Source organism: Monodelphis domestica, chromosome 1, assembly GCF_027887165.1.
Source record: "Monodelphis domestica isolate mMonDom1 chromosome 1, mMonDom1.pri, whole genome shotgun sequence".
Taxonomy (NCBI): Eukaryota; Metazoa; Chordata; class Mammalia; order Didelphimorphia; family Didelphidae; genus Monodelphis; species Monodelphis domestica.
The window spans coordinates 410031692-410050176 of record NC_077227.1 but is presented as its reverse complement, the minus strand read 5'-3'; the positions used below and the strand labels follow the sequence as shown (position 1 = coordinate 410050176).

Genomic DNA, 18485 nt, shown 5'->3' with positions numbered 1-18485 from the left:
TGGTATAGGTTGCAAATTGGCTGGTACTTTTAAGAGTACATTGCAACTGCAAGTTTCTTTAGATGAGGGTCAGAAGTCAATATTAGTTAGAATATTGGTGATTATCTAGCATTTCCACTCTTGACTTTCAGGTTCTGTGCTATTTAGATAATACCTATATTTTTTACTATCGCAATCTTAACCACTATCTCTTAATTTAAAGAATCCTTTGGACTTAGTCCTATTTAAATGACTCTAAACATCCCTTTCAAGTTTTTGGCATACTGCCATTTAGTTGCATGCCTTCTTTCACTTGTATGCTATGTTTTTAGAAGAGTAGAATGGGGCAACTGAGCCAAAGTATAACAGATTTACTCCATACCTGTTATTTTCACATTATATATATTCATAGTACCTTAAACTTTCCCTGTATGTCTGGATCCCTTTTAATTGTTTCAGTAAAATAGATGGCCAGTGTAGGAGATAGTTGGTTTTTAGAATAAAATTTTAGTGCTTATAAAAGGTCTGTTTGGTACTTTTGTAGAACAAAATCATTCAAAGAAGGAAATGAACTTTTTCTTTACCTCTAGTTTGTGCTAAGACCTATTTCTCTGTGTTCCATGAGCTACAGAGTAGCCTACCAAAAATTCTTTCCTTTCTAGGCTTTAAATGAGGCTGCCTTTTAAGATGTATATTAGCAATGCAAAAAGATACAATTTACCAGATTTTTAAAAATGCACGTATAAGTATAGTCATTTTTAAAACCTCTTACTCTTTTCCCTGGTTAAACTATATAGACCATCATAAAAAACTTGTTTCTTATAAATAAATGTGAAATCTTTTGATACTGATGGCATTCTTTGTTTACAGAAACCAAGATGACTATCAACTAGTTCGGAAGTTGGGCCGGGGTAAATACAGTGAAGTATTTGAAGCCATCAACATCACAAATAATGAAAAAGTAGTAGTTAAAATTCTCAAGGTAAGTGAAGAGAAATTTTACTATACAGAGATAATTTTAAATTTGAACCTTTTGTTAGGGTTTTTTATTAGTTGGGAAATAATAGATATTAATACCTTGTATTTATATACTAGTGACTTTTCAATGAATTTTTATACCTGTGTCATTTTCTAATGACTGTGAAGTAGGTAAAGCAACAGTGTAATTAAGTGACTTGAATGAGGTCACAACTAGCTAGCAGAATCAAGACTAGAATCCAGATGTCCAGACTCTTTAATGACTTACCTGACATCCTCCTCCCCCACCTACCCATTAGATTTTCTCTGTGTTGATATAGGGAACAATAAATAAATAGAATTCTTATTCTCTGGGAACTTATCTAGTTGAGAATATAAAAGATTTATGCATAAAAAGTAACTTGAGGATACAGGATAATATGTGGTTGTAGTCAAATATAAGCATATTAGGATGAAAGAAATGAAAACAGAGAAATCATTTAGCTGTTGGGAACAATACATGCTTCACAAGAGGAAATCCGACTTGAACTGGGCCTTAAAAGCCTGGAAGGATTCATATAGATAGGAAAAGATATTCTAGAAGGACCAAATTGACTTCCACAATTTTCTAGCTGGAGGTATGTTAGCAAAAAGAAAAACAGTGTTTTAGTAACAGTTGGCAAGGTGAATTCAAAGGGTCTGCACAAGGAGGCAAATTGGAGGCTCCTATAGTAATCCAAGCATGTAAGATGTCATGGTCCTCCAAAAAATGAGTTCTAGCCAGCCATTATAATTAGGCATCATCTCTTCACTTAGCACTTTTATCTAAGGAATTCAATGTCTTTTATGAATAACATTTTTGGGGGTGAATAATTAAAATATAATATACAGAAAGAAGCAGTAAGGTTTAAGCCAGGGCCTGGAGGATGGATAGAATTCAGGTAAGTAGAAAAGAGTTTGGAGGACTTTCGTAGTTAATAGTAGTGTCAAGTATTTAGGCAGAAATATGAATGGTTTGTTCATTGTCCCCTAAATATGGCTCTCTGGCAGAGGATTCCTATGTTATTAATTAGTAGTTTTAGTTAGAACAGTAGGTTGGCTTTGAATGTAAGACCAATGAAATTGAATTGTGAGGGTCTTTGAGAGTAGCTTGGAGAAAGGGTGGCATATAACTTCTCAAGTACTAGTTTAAAATTTTACGTTTTAAACCTTTACGAAGAATAGTTAATATTGTATCAGATTTTCACTAGAGCGCTTTGTAGAACTTACCTATTTCCATTCAAGCTATGCCAGTGCAATGAAGGTCCTGTTTTGTGCATAACCAGATGTAACCACGGGTAGTACATGTCTTTGTACCTCTTTATTTACATATTTAAAACTCTCTTAGATACTGCATTTTATTAACATAACTTTCTCCCCTTCTTAGCCTGTAAAGAAGAAGAAAATCAAGCGTGAAATAAAGATTTTGGAGAATCTGAGAGGTGGCCCCAATATAATCACGCTGGCAGATATAGTAAAGGACCCTGTGGTGAGTATGGCAGAAGTTAGCAAGGCCTACTGAGGTTGAGTTTGACTTAGAAAAACACTGGCCTCTTTCTGTTTTTCCCTCTGCCCTTAAGTCCTGCTTTTGAAATGCTTAATCAGATCAACCATTTAATCAGATTAGCTTCTTTCTTTCAAAGAGACCTCCACCCACAGACTCAGACTATTTCTTATTCTTCTAGGATAAGAGACTGATAGCACTGGAAACTGAAATGTGTTAATCCATTTTGCAAACTCAGGTCCGATGCAGATGGGCACGCATTTTGGGCTGCCTAGAGCCTGGTGAGACTTCAGCTCCATGTCTTCTGTCTGAATCCATCCCAGAAATTACCTAAGTGTGGTGATTATCTGAGGGGGGGAGGGATCTTAGCACTAGAGGGTTTTCTACTACTGAGGCTGAGGCCGAGACTGCCAAACTCACCACAAAGAGCCTACAAAACTGTGCCAGCCAAAGATTTCAGTGTTGTTGCTAATTTTTTTGTTTTCTTTTTTTCCCCAGTCACGAACACCTGCCTTGGTTTTTGAACACGTAAACAACACAGACTTCAAGGTATAATATGTGTCAGACCTTTTCAGTTGTTAGTTTTCAATCTGTTACATGAATTTTCACTAGAATTGATGCCATCAGAAGGCATCTGAGTTGCTTTAAGAGGGAGCATGTCATCTTAAAATAGTATATTTCAAGCTGTAAAAACTCAACAATCTTTGTATTTTGCCACTCCATTCATTTGATAGTTCCTTTCAAAAACTGATACTTCACTTCTCACCATCCTGACCCACTTGCTCAAAGGTTTCCCCTGAACAGAAGAAAGCAATGCTTACTTAGTTAAGTTGTGCTCTAAGGTGTAGTTTCTGAGAATAAATCATTGTGTCTAAAAGTAAGAAAGGACTTTCTTTCCCTTAGGATAATTATGAAGCTCTGAACTTCTAAAAGCTTTGAAGTTTTTAAAATAGCCTTTAAAGTGTAATATGGCTAGATCAAATCCTATTAGAACATATATCACTTTCATAAAAAAAGATTTCCTAACCTCAGTCAGTTACATTTATTTTGAATGGTTCTTGGTTCAACAAAATTCTTTCATGACCAAAAATTGTCTAGAATATAGGAGCTCAAAGAATTTGAGGGTTATAAAAGGAATTTGACATGCATTTTGTTTCAGTCCCTAACAGGAATGCTGTTTATCAAAAAATTCCTTTTGCAACAAAAAAAGAAAGACACATTTTGTTTAGATTTAGATTAATAATACCTTGAAAAACCCTCCCTAGTACATCACCATCCACTTATTAAACAACAAAAAATAAATTCTGTTGCTTTTTTGAAACTGAAAAAGAGATTATAAAATTGTGCTTTATTTGCTTTTAAATTGGGACTAGGACAAGAGCCCTGTTGAATGGACTTGGCATGTTTAACACCATCTTAATTCTTGCATGTTGGCTAATCTGCAGTGCTGGGTGTGCATAAACCATATGTGCTCAGCAGCTTTTTTACTACTGTATGTCACTAGTAAAGGGAATCAATATGGCATGGTAAATTGAGCACCAAACTAAGAGTTGTTTATTTACATCCCAAATATGACTTTTCATTTTTTTTCATTTCTCATGGCTTCAGTTTCCTTCCTTGTGCAATAAGGGTATTGGGCTAGATCACTTCTAGAGTCACATTCATCTGTAGTACATCAGTCTGTATTTTCTCCACATAATGAGCCTCAGTAGTTCCTCTTCACTTTTACATCCTGGGTTAAGAATCTCAAGTAACCTTAATGTGGCCTTTAAAAAGGAGAAGGCAAGACCTGTGAGCTAGTCAAACTGAAACAGTGACTTTTTTTTTTTTTGAAAGTTCTCAAAGTAGGACTTTTGATTTACTAAAAACAAAAATGAGAAATTACTTTCCTGTTGGCATTACTTCATCCTGAGTTCTTGTATTTGTCTCCAACAGCAATTGTACCAGACGTTAACAGACTATGATATTCGGTTTTATATGTATGAGATTTTGAAGGTAAGACTTTTGATGGTGATTTGGGGAATAAACTTTATATTATGTTCAGGTGACTTCTGTTGCCAAAAGTGAGACCATAGTGAAAGTGGTCCTAAAATTTTTAATGTCAAACTATCGTACATAAAAAAAGCTGCAAAAAAAAAAAATAAGTTAAAAAGTCCAAGTCTTCCAAGCTTTAGGATTCTCTCTTCTTCTTTTCAGTCCTTCAACTTCAACAAAGTGGTAAGAGACAGATTTTTTCCTTGATAGAAGGAAAGTTTTGTAACAAGTAGAGCTGCTTCTGGAGTTTACTCACTACAGGCCTCCAAGAAGAGGCTTGATGAACTCTTCGTTAGGAGTTGTTAAAGGAATTCCTTCTAACTGAAGAGTCCTTATAATTTATTGGTTCTGTTGAGACTAGTGAATCCTAGGAATCTTTTCTATGGTATTGAGTGGCACTGTGGGGATTTTATAAAACAACATTTTTTTATATCATGGATTTCATTCAGGGTGGGCACTTGATCAACCAGCACAGCCCTCCATCCCCTCTTGGCCTTTGATAGTCTTAGGATTTAATGAGTTGCTATGGCCAAAAAACTCATCACTTGGTGATTACCTTTTTGTTGATAAACCTTTCCATACTAACAGATTGGTCCTTCAATGATGGGCAAATAGTTCATTATTACATAACTCATCCTTCAAACCTTTTCATCTTAGTGTAATATTTAGCAAACCTTGTTCAACTGATATAGCTCTTCAGACTTTAAGATCATCTTTGTGCCATAATAGAGCACATAATAAGCCTTTTATTGAGGTTCTTTTATCAAGCCACGGAAATTGTAACTCCCTAAAGAGAATTCAATTCCAATCTGAACCAAACATTAACTAAGCACTTACTGTGTGTAAAATACTAAGTTGAATATCACTGGAGGTACAAAGATGGATGAGATGAGATACAGTCCTTGTCCTTAAGAAAATTGCCTTTCTTTTTAAACCTTTTCCTTAGGTTTTTTCAGTGGAATATCATTAAAGTGATTATGTCATAAAAGCATGCCTTATGGGAGGTTTGGGAGGTTTGATTTGATAAGCAATATGATTTGAGGTGAAACCAAGGCATTTGGGATGTGATAAGTACTTGTGATCTCTACTATACTTTATTTATCCTTTTTGAACCTTATGATTAGGAAAACTAGTTGTGGCTAAATTAGAATAACTTGTAGGCCCTTCCATAATTTTTCTGATTACTCTCCAATTCAAAGAATATCATTGGGCAAATCAAGGACAAACTACTGTTCAATTTTCCCATTTAAACCTGTGCTGGGAAAGTGCTGATTGAGAGTGGACTTTAATTCTTAAAATTAAGTTTCCCAAGTACTTGGTTCCACGTAAGGTCCAATAGATATAACTCTCATTAGTTCAGAAGATGACTGACTTTTTGTCCAGTCCAGATGACTTCAGTTCTAGTATGGATTGACCTACCAACTGGTAAAACATCAAGACCAGAGTAATATTGAAGAAGATCAGTGTAATTAATAGAACATTGTCTTTAGAAGCCAAGGACCAATGTTCAGATCTAGGAATTGCTACTTACTGCCTGTATAACCATGAGCAAGAATTTTTATTCCTTGTCTTCCTCACCTCCTTTATATCGACCTCTATTTCTTTACCTATAAAATGAAAGGGATAGACTAAAATGCCCTTCCAGTTCAACTAGATTTCACTTCTGATATTTTTTTAAAAATTTGTATTGGTATTTTTTGTTTCTATATATTTCCCTCCTACTCATTAATAAAGATTTTTTAAAAAGAAAAAAAGTTTATATACCAGTCCATTGCCATACTCTTCCATCTTAAAAAAAAAAAAAGAAAAGAGAAGTGGATATTCCCATTTCTTTTCTGAGGCCAGAGTTCTCTTATTCTACTATAAAGTCATATCATGCAAACATTCACTAAGTACCTTTGTGCCAGGCACTGTTCTAATAAGCTTTGTAGATGCACAAAAGGGCAGAAATTGACAAGTTTATGCCTCAATCTGCTACAAATATACTGATACCATGCTTGTCTCTGGAGGAGTGAGCCCAATTTGCCCTTCAGAAAGGGCAATAATTTGAGCAACCCCTGTCAGCTGGTTGAAAGAGCTTTGTCAGCAAGTTCCCAAAGGTTATACCACCCTATTCATCTTAGAAATCAGACACTGCTACATCGATATGCTATGGCAGATCCTTGTTTGAAAATAGAATGTTTCTTTTCCTTAGTAAGAAGGCAATGTAAATGTAAAGTGTCTGGTCTTAGAGTTAAAAGCCATGTTCTCATCATGGCTGTGTCACTAATTCACAAAGGGACATTTGTGAAAGTCACTTTACTTCTCAGCCACAATTTCTTCGTCTATAAAATGCAGATCATATTTGCACTATGTACCTCACTAGAGCTAAGGTGGTTTGAGGAAAAGAGCCCTTTGTAAACCTGGAAATACTATGGAAATGGGAATTATTTCATTAAATAAAAACAATTGTATTGGAATCATAATGTCACCCTTGAGTAAACAAGGGGATGGATGGGGCTATCAGTCTGACGTAGTTGAAAAGTATTAGACCTTGGCGTTAGAAGATTCTGGACTTTAAAGTGTCTCCTGTCTATCCTTATCCCAGACTCTCTAAGGCTTCAGTTTTCTTCTTTTATACACTATGGGGATATAGGACTATATCACCTCTAAACTCCCTTGCCTCTGCATTCTGGTGCTACTTCTATGCAGTATTCTCAGTTTCCATCCAACTCAGAGATTCTCTTTCAGTTTTAACATTCTGTGATTTTGACCATCACCAAAAAAAGATAAACCATTCAAGTGGTCTATGTAAAGATTATTGGAGAGTCAGAACTTCCAAAGGAAGTTAGTTTTACCTTTGACTGTTTACTTGTAGATAATTATTCCTAGAAGTGCCACGGTGTTGTGATGAGAATACAGTAGTGGACAGTTTCTAGAACTGAACTGAGGTACAAATTAGCAATGTAATTTCATAGATTGATCCTTTTATACTTTCTCTCTGCAGGCCCTGGATTATTGTCACAGCATGGGGATTATGCACAGAGATGTTAAGCCTCATAATGTCATGATTGATCACGAACACAGAAAGGTATAAAGCAACATACTAAGATTTCATTTGTCCTTATGATCAGCTCCAACACCTTCTTTCAACCACAACATGTTGAAACCATCATTTCTGGGAATAAAATCTAAGAAGAGTCAGTGTGATGAACAGGAAAGAGTTTTGAACTAGAAATGGGAAGGCTTGGATTCTTATCCCAAATCTATTTCAATAACAATCTGTGACATCAGGTCAATCCAGTTTACCTTTTTGGTGCCTCAATTTCTTCATCTGCTTTTAAAAATAACCAACCTGCTTAATTTTGTTTTGTGAAGCAACCTGTTTTGTAGATTTAAAGTGTTATGTGATAATGTTAATCTCACACTTATCTAGTTCTTTATTATTACAAAGGATTTTCACATTAATTATATCATTTGATCCTTAAAATATTCTTATTAAGAGGGTGGTAGATATTGCCTTTCTTTTAAAGATGGGAGGAAATTGAGGAGTAGGGAAGTTATGGCTTTCCCAAGGTCACATAGCTAATAAGTAAGCAGATCTAGGGCTAAATCCTAAGATCTTTGACTCCTAGTTTCATTGCTCTTACCAACATATGCTGGTTTGTTTTTTTTTTAAGAGAGAGAAAAAAAAGATCTTTGAATTTCTAAATAAGACTTTTGACCAGAGAAATACAAATAAGTAAACTAGTGCTTATTAAAACATGTTTCTGGGTGATATTTGAACGAATCATCCCTTGGTCAGAATTTGTATAACTGAGCTTCTTATGAAGAGCAAGCCAGTTACTTGGAGACAAGTGATAATTCTCATCTGTTGTATGTTTTAAGGATAATGGACAATACTTGTCCATGTTTACTAGTGTAGAGAAGTATCTAGTGCCATTGAAAAGAAATAGCCTTTAAAATACTGGCATTGTGCAGAAAACTGCTAAGCACCACAGAGTTTTATTAAGACTTTGTCCCTGCTATCATAATGGTAGCAAGATATACATAGATTATATATATACAAAATTAAAATACAGATGGAAGGTGACACGTACAAACAAAAGACTCACATAAAATACTGAGGAACTTCACATTTGAGAAGAAAGAGAAGGAAGGAAGATAAAAGAACAAGATGGCCTGTGGGAATAGTGGCACCTGATTTGGGCCTTGAAGCTAGTAAAGGGTGTGTGGTTTAAAACTATTCCTAATGTGGAAGACAGCAAGGGCAAAGACATAAACAAGAAAGTCATCAGGAACAATAGATTATTCAACGTGGTTGGAATGTTATATCCTGAAGGAAAGGTGTCAAACAGAGCTGGAAAGGGACAGTCCAACTTCCTGTCATTCAGACACAAGCACAATTCTCAAGTGTGTATTTGGGCCACAGTGGTAGGTGGATGTTTTGTAAGATTTGATTATATTGTCTCCACTGGTTATTTTCTGTCTTGGGAGAATGTTTTATGTAGAGCTTTGCTTTTTCAGAGACTCAGTTCAACATTATTCCTCCATTTTTTTCCTAGCTGCGACTAATAGACTGGGGTTTGGCCGAGTTCTATCATCCTGGCCAAGAATATAATGTCCGAGTGGCTTCACGGTATTTTAAAGGTCCTGAGCTTCTTGTAGACTATCAGGTGAGAAATACAAATGAGACTTGGGTTAGGAATGGTGATTATATATGAAGAAGCATTAGCTTATGACAACAAACTGATGGTCTCAGTTTGTTCTAAATCTGATTACCTGTAAATTGGTCACCATAATCTACCTTATGATCATAGACACTTGGAATGTATACTCATTTTGTTTAAACTGCTGAAGGTATAAATCACCCATGTTCTACTTGAATACTTAATGGGATGGAAAGAGCATTGTAGGACCTAACTTGGACTCCTATCTCTGCTATTTGCCTAGTTTTGCTAACTTGGCCACAAAAAAAAATCACTTGGCTTTGTAAGGGTTAAAATAAAAAGGACTAAATATATGAGAAATGTGGTCACCAAAAATATACTATTCAAGTCAGGTTGACTTTTTATGATAGTTTCTTTACAAAAGGAGAAAGAATGAAAGTAAGGAAATGAGAGAGAGAGTAGATAATTACTCTAGCCCAGTCTGAACCAGTCAGGGCTTCAAAGGCCCCAGAGATAAACTAAACAAGGATTCCAACCAAAGACACTTCTTTGCATAACTTCCTATGCATTCCTTCCACTTTACTTGGAAACTTTGTAGCTTTAGCTTTGCTTAGGATTGCCCAAGAGGCAGTCAGTTGTTTCTGATTCATCATCCAACTATAGCACAAGTGGGTTACAGTGATTAAATTTAAAAGGGGGTGGGGGGCAAGACACCTCTTCAATTTCCCTATCTTTAAGTGGGTTACTACTCTACCTTTCCCTCCACCTTGCAATCCCAAACCCTGTTCTTTATCCACACTGAGGTCCTCCAGACCCTCAACCCAGTTCTCTCCCTGGCCATAACCCTTCACCAGCTATACTCTTTTCTCCATCTTGACCCCTTGATACACCAGTTCATCTCTATAATGTACTCTTCCCTTAAATCTTTTGCCCTTTAGCCTATCACCAATCTTGCCCTGTCTGACTTATATAACTTACTCTCCTCAGCCTTCACTCCTATATATGGGCTGCTGAATAAAATGAGAAAATCATGCAATTATACTGACTAGGTTTACCACAAAGCTCTTCCAAACCTTTTCGAACCTCCATGGCTCTATCCCATCCTACTCCAACTGACCCTTCCCTCATGTTTTATTTCATTTTATTTATTTATTTATTTATTTATTTATTTATTTATTTATTTTTGATGAAGATGGGGACAGCTGGGTGGCTCAGTGAATTGAGAGCCAGGCCCGGAGACAGGAGGTCCTGGGTTCAAATCTGGCCTTAGACACTTCCCAGCTGTATGACCCTGGGCAAGTCACTTAACCCCCCATTGCCTAGCCCTTACTTCTCTTCTGCCTTAGAACCAATACATAGTATTGATTCTAAAATGGAAGGTAAGGGTTTTTAAAGAAATTTTAGATATTCTCTAAAAACTTCTCTTCCTCCTCCTCACTTCCCATTGCCCAAATGCTTTCTGCCACCATCTACACCTCCTCATATGAAGAAGTTACCCATCCCTTGCCAAGGCTAACCCCTTTAATATTCATTTCATCCTCTCTTCTCTAGAAGATTATTCCCTCTATCATCTTCACTCCCTTGTCTGTAATCTTACTCTTGTCTATCTTCTTTCCTACTTCCTATAAACGTGTTCACATCTCTTCAGTTCTTCATTTTCCTCTGAGCCTCCACTGCCTTTCCTATCACTCTCTAAAGCCTGACCTCTGATGTTATAATTTCACTGAAATTGCTGTCTCCAAAGTTAGCAGTGATATCTTAGTTGGCAAATCTAATATTATTTTGTCAGTCCCCTTCCTTCCTTCCTTCCACTTTTGACATGTTGATCACACTGTTTACCTTGATAATCTCTTCTCTTTTAAGTTTTCTTCTTAACACCACTCTCTCTCAGTCTCCTTGGTTGTACCTACTAACCCTGACTGTCCACTAAGGCTTTGTTCCTGGTCTCCTCTGCCTCTTCTATGCTATTTCAGTTGATGATTTTGTCACTTCCCATGGATTCCGTTATCTCTGTGCTAATCTCAAATATACTTATCAGATATACTTACTCAGCCCTAACTTTACTACCTTCAGTCTTGTATCTCCAACAGCCTATCTAGAACTGCATATCTAGTAGACATCTTAAACTCAAAATATCTAAAGCTGAACTCATTATTTTTTCTCCCCAAATATCCTCTCTTCACTTCCCTAATAATATCAAGGGTACCACCATTCTCCCAGTTACTCAGCTAAAAGAAGCCTAACTTTCTTCTCAGTTCACACTCATTCTAAATCCAAGCTGGTGATAAGACTAGTTAATTTACCATTTTAACATCTCATATTCCCTTCTCTCCTCTGACACTGCCACCAACAGACTCAGACACTGCCACCAACTGTAAAGATTAAAATTTAGGGGAGACTGAGGCAGGTAGAAATTAGTTTCTCTCTGCAAGGAGTATTATATTTTATGAGGTTTATTAAAGGTTGAGAATTTAAGAATATACAAGTAAGAAAAAACACGTGCCTAGGCCAGAGGCCTAGACAAGACCTCACCTACATTATGGAAAGAGCCACGTCTGCCCCAAAACGGAAGTCCAAAAGAGCTCAAAAACCGTTGCCATCAGGTTAAATCCCTTCTCAATCTCGGCCTACCTCAGAATCCCGTGAGATTACAAAGCATATTGGGGAAGTGGAGCAAGGGCTTGTGGGGATTGAAGTCCAGAGTTCAAATCTCAATTTTACATTACCCCCATTTGATCCTCTGAGAAGAAGTCCTTCCCCAAAGGATCATAAAAACATAATCAATTTAAAGATTACAATAATTTGAGGATAAGAGAAAAAACAAAACAAAACCAATAATTACTGGACACATTGACAGAAAGCCAGTTAGGGGGCAGTCCCCTTTGGCATGAAAGTATACATACAAACAAATGTTCAATCAACCACACCCAAAGTTCAATTATTGTGCAACTTGTGTTCTGGAGGCTTCTTCATGGTGGCTTCTCCAACAGTTCAGTTCTGGATTCAGAGAGGTAGCTTCTTTTTTACCTGAAATTCTTCTCAAAAGGAATTTAAACTTTGCAATTTAAATAATAATTTTTTTTTTTACATTCCCCCCGTTAAGAGGGTGATTGACAAATACAGAATCAATTAAGGATGCATGGCTGAGGTATGAGGTATATGAATCAATTGGCAAGAGAAATTAATCAGAAAAATAGAAAAGAAAACAATTTCTGGATGAAAATATAGACTATCAAAGTCTTATGTATAAAAATTCCAAGTAAAAGAAAAATAAATCTACCACAGGTCCTTCAATCGGGGCCCAATCAAAATGATCTAAGCAATGATACATTTACCCAGTCAGTAGCCAGGACTACAGAAAGTTGCCACGCTATGAGAGGCAGAAAAGAAAGGGACCAGATTATAGAAGCCAAGTAGGAGCCAAGTTTGGGGATACTCATCTGTGAGTATCTTAAGAGTGAGTGTGGACACAAGGAAGGCCTACATCTTAACATAAGTCAAGTGTCACAACCCCAAGTCTCACACTAGGTTCAAGACTTTTGTATTGGCCTAGAAGTGCATCAATCCATCCTGGATTGGCTTTTCTTTGGCTCTGTGAAATGGCTCTTTTGTGTATATCTTGTCCTGGAATCAGACAGAATCATTAAGCAAAGTCCCATAATTTATTTAAATAATTAGTGGCATCGTTTTTATAGTCACAAGCTTTTTGGGCATGCTCTGACAAATGTATTTCAAACTTGTAGTACAGAAAAGTCAAAAAGTTAAAGAAAATCTTAATACTGGTGACATGTGCTTGAAATATAAAATAGGAGAGAAAAAAATAAAAAATACTGAAAAGTATATTGCACATGCAAGAAAAATATAATAAAAGAGCTTTAAGAAATTAAAAAATGTAGCTTATAATCATTGACACTCTGTGTCAGCTAAGAAAATATAAAATACAAGGCTTTCTCACCAAAAATGAGATCCATTTCCTCTTAATATCTGGCCATGATCACTGTGAGTAGAAGGCAAATGAATGAACAAGGTATAAATATGTAGATATCAATATCCCCAAAATTCTCAATAGCCCGATTAATTACAATAGCAAACAAACACACTTTCACATTTCACATAAGTTGTATGACATTTAAAAGCCTATGAATTGATGGATATTTGTCACAATTTTTACAAATGTAACAATCTTTCAACATTGGTATTTAAACATTTTTAAAACAAAGTAAAACTCATCTTGGGTTAAGAACATAATCAAGAAATCTATATATCATTCTGGTGGAAGTAAAGTAGTGAGCTGAAGAGTATAAATAAAAGGGGTGCTCCTTTTTTTGGAGGCTTATAGGGATACAAATGCCCTGAGATTAACTGCCCCAACTTCCATTCACATATTTAGAAACGTGGGAAGGTTGGGGGTTATAAAATGTATTTCACTTCAGCTACAATTGGCCTTACCTCGTGGTAGGGGCAGGCAAAAATAACCAGAGATTGTTAAAAAAAAATTCCAAAATCATATTTAAAAAACCCTTAAAATCATTTGAGATATTTAGCACATTAAATCTTCCAACGGTCATTATATAATTGTAACCAGTTCTGAAGTCCATCTATGTGATAATTTACAAAGTCAAAATAGAAAGGCTGTTTTCATCACAAAGTTAAATCTTAAACCAAGCAAATATCAAAATGCAATACAGAGATTATTTTTTATAAACCATTGGAGTCTGAAATGCCTTAGAACCTCCAGTCAAAGTTCCTTGGGTTCTTATCCATTTAAATGTCTATTGTCAGAAGGCAGAGTGGTATGGGCTAGGCAATGGGGTTTAAGGGATCTGCTCAGGGCCCCACAGCTGGGAAGTATCTGAGGCCAGATTTTAACCCAGGACCACATGTCTGTAGGCCTGGCTATCAGTTCGCTGAGCCACCCATTTGCCTCCCCAAAGTTGAATCTTTGGGCTGAATCTTTCTTCTGGCACACAGGTGAAATCAATGAAATTACCAGAACAGTGAAAAGGTATCCTTTTAAATAGCCCATTGCTTAAAAGTCTGTTTGAAAAGTCTTTTTCTTCTCCTCTCCCTTTTCTCTCTTCCCTGATATGATCCCTCCTCCTGCCCCAGTCCATGTGCAGCCAATAACCCCGTTTGTTAGTTACTAGCTGGTAGAAATGAGTAATCTGCTCCAAGGCTAGAGTTTGTTGGGCAGGCAGGTCACCAGGTGATTGCAATCTTGGTTGAATTAGGTGGGCCAGGTGAGCGAGAGAAAAACCTGGAGGGGGCAGGGCCGGGAGCCAAAAGTACCAGGTGAGGACGATTGGGGCTACAGGCAGGAAGCAACGGGCCTGGTGTCGTGGACAGCAAATGCAACAAGTCTGGATCGAGCAGCAGCTTTTCGAGGGTAAAAAAACCTTGGCCAGAGTATTGTGGCTCAAAAAAATTTCTAGGTACTAGATATTAAAAGTTGAGCTAAAGATCAGAAAAGAAATAATTTAGGAGAGACTGAGGCAGGTAGAAATTAGTTTCTCTCTGCAAGGAGTATTATATTTTATGAGGTAAGAAAAGTAAGAAAAGAAAAAAGGGGAAAAAAAAGAAAAACAAGTAAGAAAACACGTGCCTAGGCCAGAGGCCTAGACAAGACCTCACCTACATTATGGAAAGAGCCACGTCTGCCCCAAAACGGAAGTCCAAAACAGCTCAAAACCTTTGCCATCAGGTTAAATCCCTTCTCGATCTTGGCCCACCTCAGAATCCCGTGAGATTACAAAGCATATTGGGGAAGTGGAGCAAGGCTTGTGGGGATTGAAGTCCAGAGTTCAAATCTCAATTTTACACAACAGACTCATCACTTCATGCCTGGACTATGGCAGTAGCTTGCCAGTTGGTCTCTCTGCAATGGCTCCCTTTACTGCAGTTCTTCCTTCACTTAGCTGTCAGAATGATTTTCCTACATTACAAGTCATTTATGTCAACAGACACGAAATACCCTCCTCAAATAAATTCTAGTAGTTCCCTATAATTTTCAGGATCAAATAAAATCCTTTATTTGGTTTTCAAAGCCCTTCATGTCTAACCTTCCCTCCCTTGCCTCATCATTTCAGTCTTCTTACATCTTACTCTATGATCAGACATTTGCCTTCTTGCTGATTCTAGAATAAGACATTCCATTTTCTGACTCCTAGCATTTTCACTGTCTCCCACACATAAAATGCCCCCCCCCCCCATGTCTGCCTCTCTCCTGGCTTGCTTCAAGTCCCAGCTAAATCCCAGTTCTCCAGGAAGTCTTTTCCATCCTCCTTAATTCTACTGCCTTCTTTCTGGGATTATTTCCCATTTATCTTGCATATAACTTATTTTGTACATGGTTGGTTATTTATTGCCTCCCCCATTAGACTGTATGCTCCTTGAAAGAAAAGATTCTTCTGCCTTTCTTGATAACCTCAAGTATTGACTGACTAGAAGCTCTTTAAAGGGTCCTTCTAGCCCTGAATATTATGGCCTTCCAGTGATTGAAGACTCTACCTCATAAGACATCTTGTCCCAGTATCAAACAACTTAAAATTGTTTGAAAGTTCTTCATTATATTGAGTCACCATCTGCCCACTTATTGCTTCTACCCTTTGATCCTACATGGGGCCAAAAAGAAAAAGCATAATTACTCTTCTATGTAACAACCCTTCATATATTTGAGCATATTTTTCATCTCCCCATAACTCTTAAGATAACAAAATTTTGGGATTGGAAGAGACCTTAAATGTCAAGTCAAACACTTCCTCCCCCTTCTGCACATGTGGAAACTAAGACTTAAAGTGATATAATTTTTCCTAGGTTATCCAACTGACTTAAAATAAAACTAGAACTAAAGCCCAAGCCTCCTAATTTCCAGATCAATAGTCTTTCCAGTGTTCTATCTCTTTTTTGATCAACAGATCTTTGGTTTCACTCATTTCACATGTGAAATTTAGTGGCTTCATTAACTTCAATTTACAGAATACTACATGAAAAACCTGATGAAAAGAATGAGTTTGTACTTGATCCTAAATTTATGGAGATAATATAAGACATTGTAACTAAATCAGTAGTACCTATCAAATCTGAATTAGAAATATTGGGGCCATCCATGTAAATCTTTAGATTAGACTATATGCATAATACTCTGTCGTTTTCCTAACTGTATTCTGTCAAATTCAACACCCTTCCTCCATGTTAAATTATGGTCAAATAACATTTAGATTTACCAAATGCTTCATAAATTCTAAGTGTAACTTATGTACAATCCTAAGAGCCTTGTTAAAGATAGGATCAGGGCAATAACTAACAGTGCCAAGGGATTTCTACAATATCTGTGTTTTGTTTTTTTGGTAGATGTATGATTACAGTTTGGATATGTGGAGCTTGGGTTGCATGTTGGCTAGCATGATCTTTCGGAAGGAGCCGTTTTTCCATGGACACGACAACTATGATCAGGTGATACACCATGGCATGTATTTGCCACCATTTCCTGAACTGAAATTTGAAAGCATTACAGCTGGTACTATCTCCCCAAACATTTTTACACATTTTATGTTGAATGTTTAAAGGATTAATTACTATGAGAAATGAACTGGAAAAAGAGGAGCTTTCCTTCTGTTCTGCTCCCACTAATACAAGTATAGCTCACCTAATGTCACTAGTTGGTCTATAAAAATACAGAATTGAGGAAAAGCAAAGGTCGCTAAAGTGTTCCACAAGAACCGTGTCTATGTGCATGATGTAAACCATGAGACAATAGACTGACCCTCTGGAGAGTTAATACACAACGATTCAAGCACTAACTTAGACTGTTATTGACCTGTTTATTGCCCTTGGGTTAAACAGATATAACTGTAACAATATCTTCATTATATTAACAGTTTACATTCTTAACCTCATTTGATCATCATACGAATCTAGTGAGGTGTATAACTCAAGGAGTACAGAAATCATAGAAATTTTGACCTGAAATAAATACCTCAGAGATCATCTACAACCTTCTCATTTTATAGATAAGGTAACAAAGGATCCAGAAAAATAAAATTACTTATCCCTAGTCAGATAATAAGTAGCAGAATCAAGATTTGAATGTAACTCACTTTAAATTAATGATCTCAATTTTATAGATAGTTTTTGACATGCTGAGATTTTCACAGCTAGTATAAGTAATAGGAATAGTGAAAAATAGTTCAGGATTGAGAATTAAGAAACTTAGGTTCTAATCCTGTTTTTGGCACTAACTAGATAATTTAACACTTGATTTCTGTAGCCATTTTTTCTTATAAAAATAAAGGTGTTTGTCTCACATTGTAAGTCACATCATATCACAAATGTAGCTTAACCTGTTTTGGGGATGTGATTCATTTGAGAATTCTTAGCAAAATATATATATTTTTAAAATTAGCTATCACACATACAAAAGAGTATGCCAATAGGGCCTAATCATCTTGCCTTGTGGAAATGTTTGAGACCTGTATCTACTGAAGTAAAAACTGAGAGCTATCATCCATGATATAAACCTTAGAATCATAAAAAGAAGTACACTGAATATACCCATCAAACTAAAGAGTGCTTCAGTCCCTTTAGAGATATTCTCATTGATAATCAAAATTGTTCTGTGGCAGTCTGTACTCATGAAACGATGAGTTACTGATCCTAGGATTGTTCCTTTCTCTTGATGATAGTAGCTATTTTTCAAGTGTTCCTACGAGTATCCTCTGGTGTCATATGTCTACTTAAATATTATGGCCAACTTCATAAGTCAGTATGAAAGTCTGCCTTTTCTTACCTTCTTGGAAAATGTGGGTAGCTCCACTAGGTTTTAGAATACTGGCTTAATTACTGATCCCTTTTCAGGTGATATCTTATCTTTATGCATGTGCATATGCTTATTATTTTGTTTTTTGGATATTTTATTGTAGTTGGTAAGGATAGCAAAGGTGCTGGGGACAGAAGACTTATATGACTATATTGACAAGTACAACATTGAACTAGATCCACGTTTCAATGATATCTTGGGCAGGTAAGTCAGAAGAAAAATGATATTGTTTGGGAGGGAGGGGATGGGACAAAGAAGGTTAGCTTTTTTCAGAAAGAAAAAAACGACCATTATAGATTAAGGAGGGATAGTTAGGTTCTAGTTCCCTGTATTGCCCCAGTGACTGTGGTCCAGTGCTGCAGTATATATACTGCATACGGAAAGCTTCCATTTTAAAAGTGTGGTTGGGGCTAAATGGCAGTTTCCCAACCCTCAAGTGACTTATGTTATGTTTGGGAAAGAAGCAGCATGCAAGCAATAGTGGACTGGGACCAGAAGGACCTGGGTT

At 36.5% G+C, this 18485-nt stretch overlaps 1 protein-coding gene across 3 annotated transcripts in view; it reads left to right on the top strand.

Moving 5' to 3' along the window:
- The window catches only part of CSNK2A1 (casein kinase 2 alpha 1), a 60012-nt gene that overhangs the window by 34577 nt on the left and 6950 nt on the right, over positions 1 to 18485 (top strand). For all 3 annotated transcript variants that reach the window (XM_056811983.1, XM_007474492.3, XM_007474491.3), the window contains exons 3-10: positions 850 to 961; positions 2363 to 2464; positions 2978 to 3028; positions 4415 to 4474; positions 7500 to 7583; positions 9058 to 9168; positions 16513 to 16614; positions 18081 to 18181. In XM_056811983.1, the coding sequence (XP_056667961.1) occupies positions 850 to 961; positions 2363 to 2464; positions 2978 to 3028; positions 4415 to 4474; positions 7500 to 7583; positions 9058 to 9168; positions 16513 to 16614; positions 18081 to 18181 (723 nt within the window). The remainder of the gene's footprint in view (positions 1 to 849; positions 962 to 2362; positions 2465 to 2977; positions 3029 to 4414; positions 4475 to 7499; positions 7584 to 9057; positions 9169 to 16512; positions 16615 to 18080; positions 18182 to 18485) is intronic.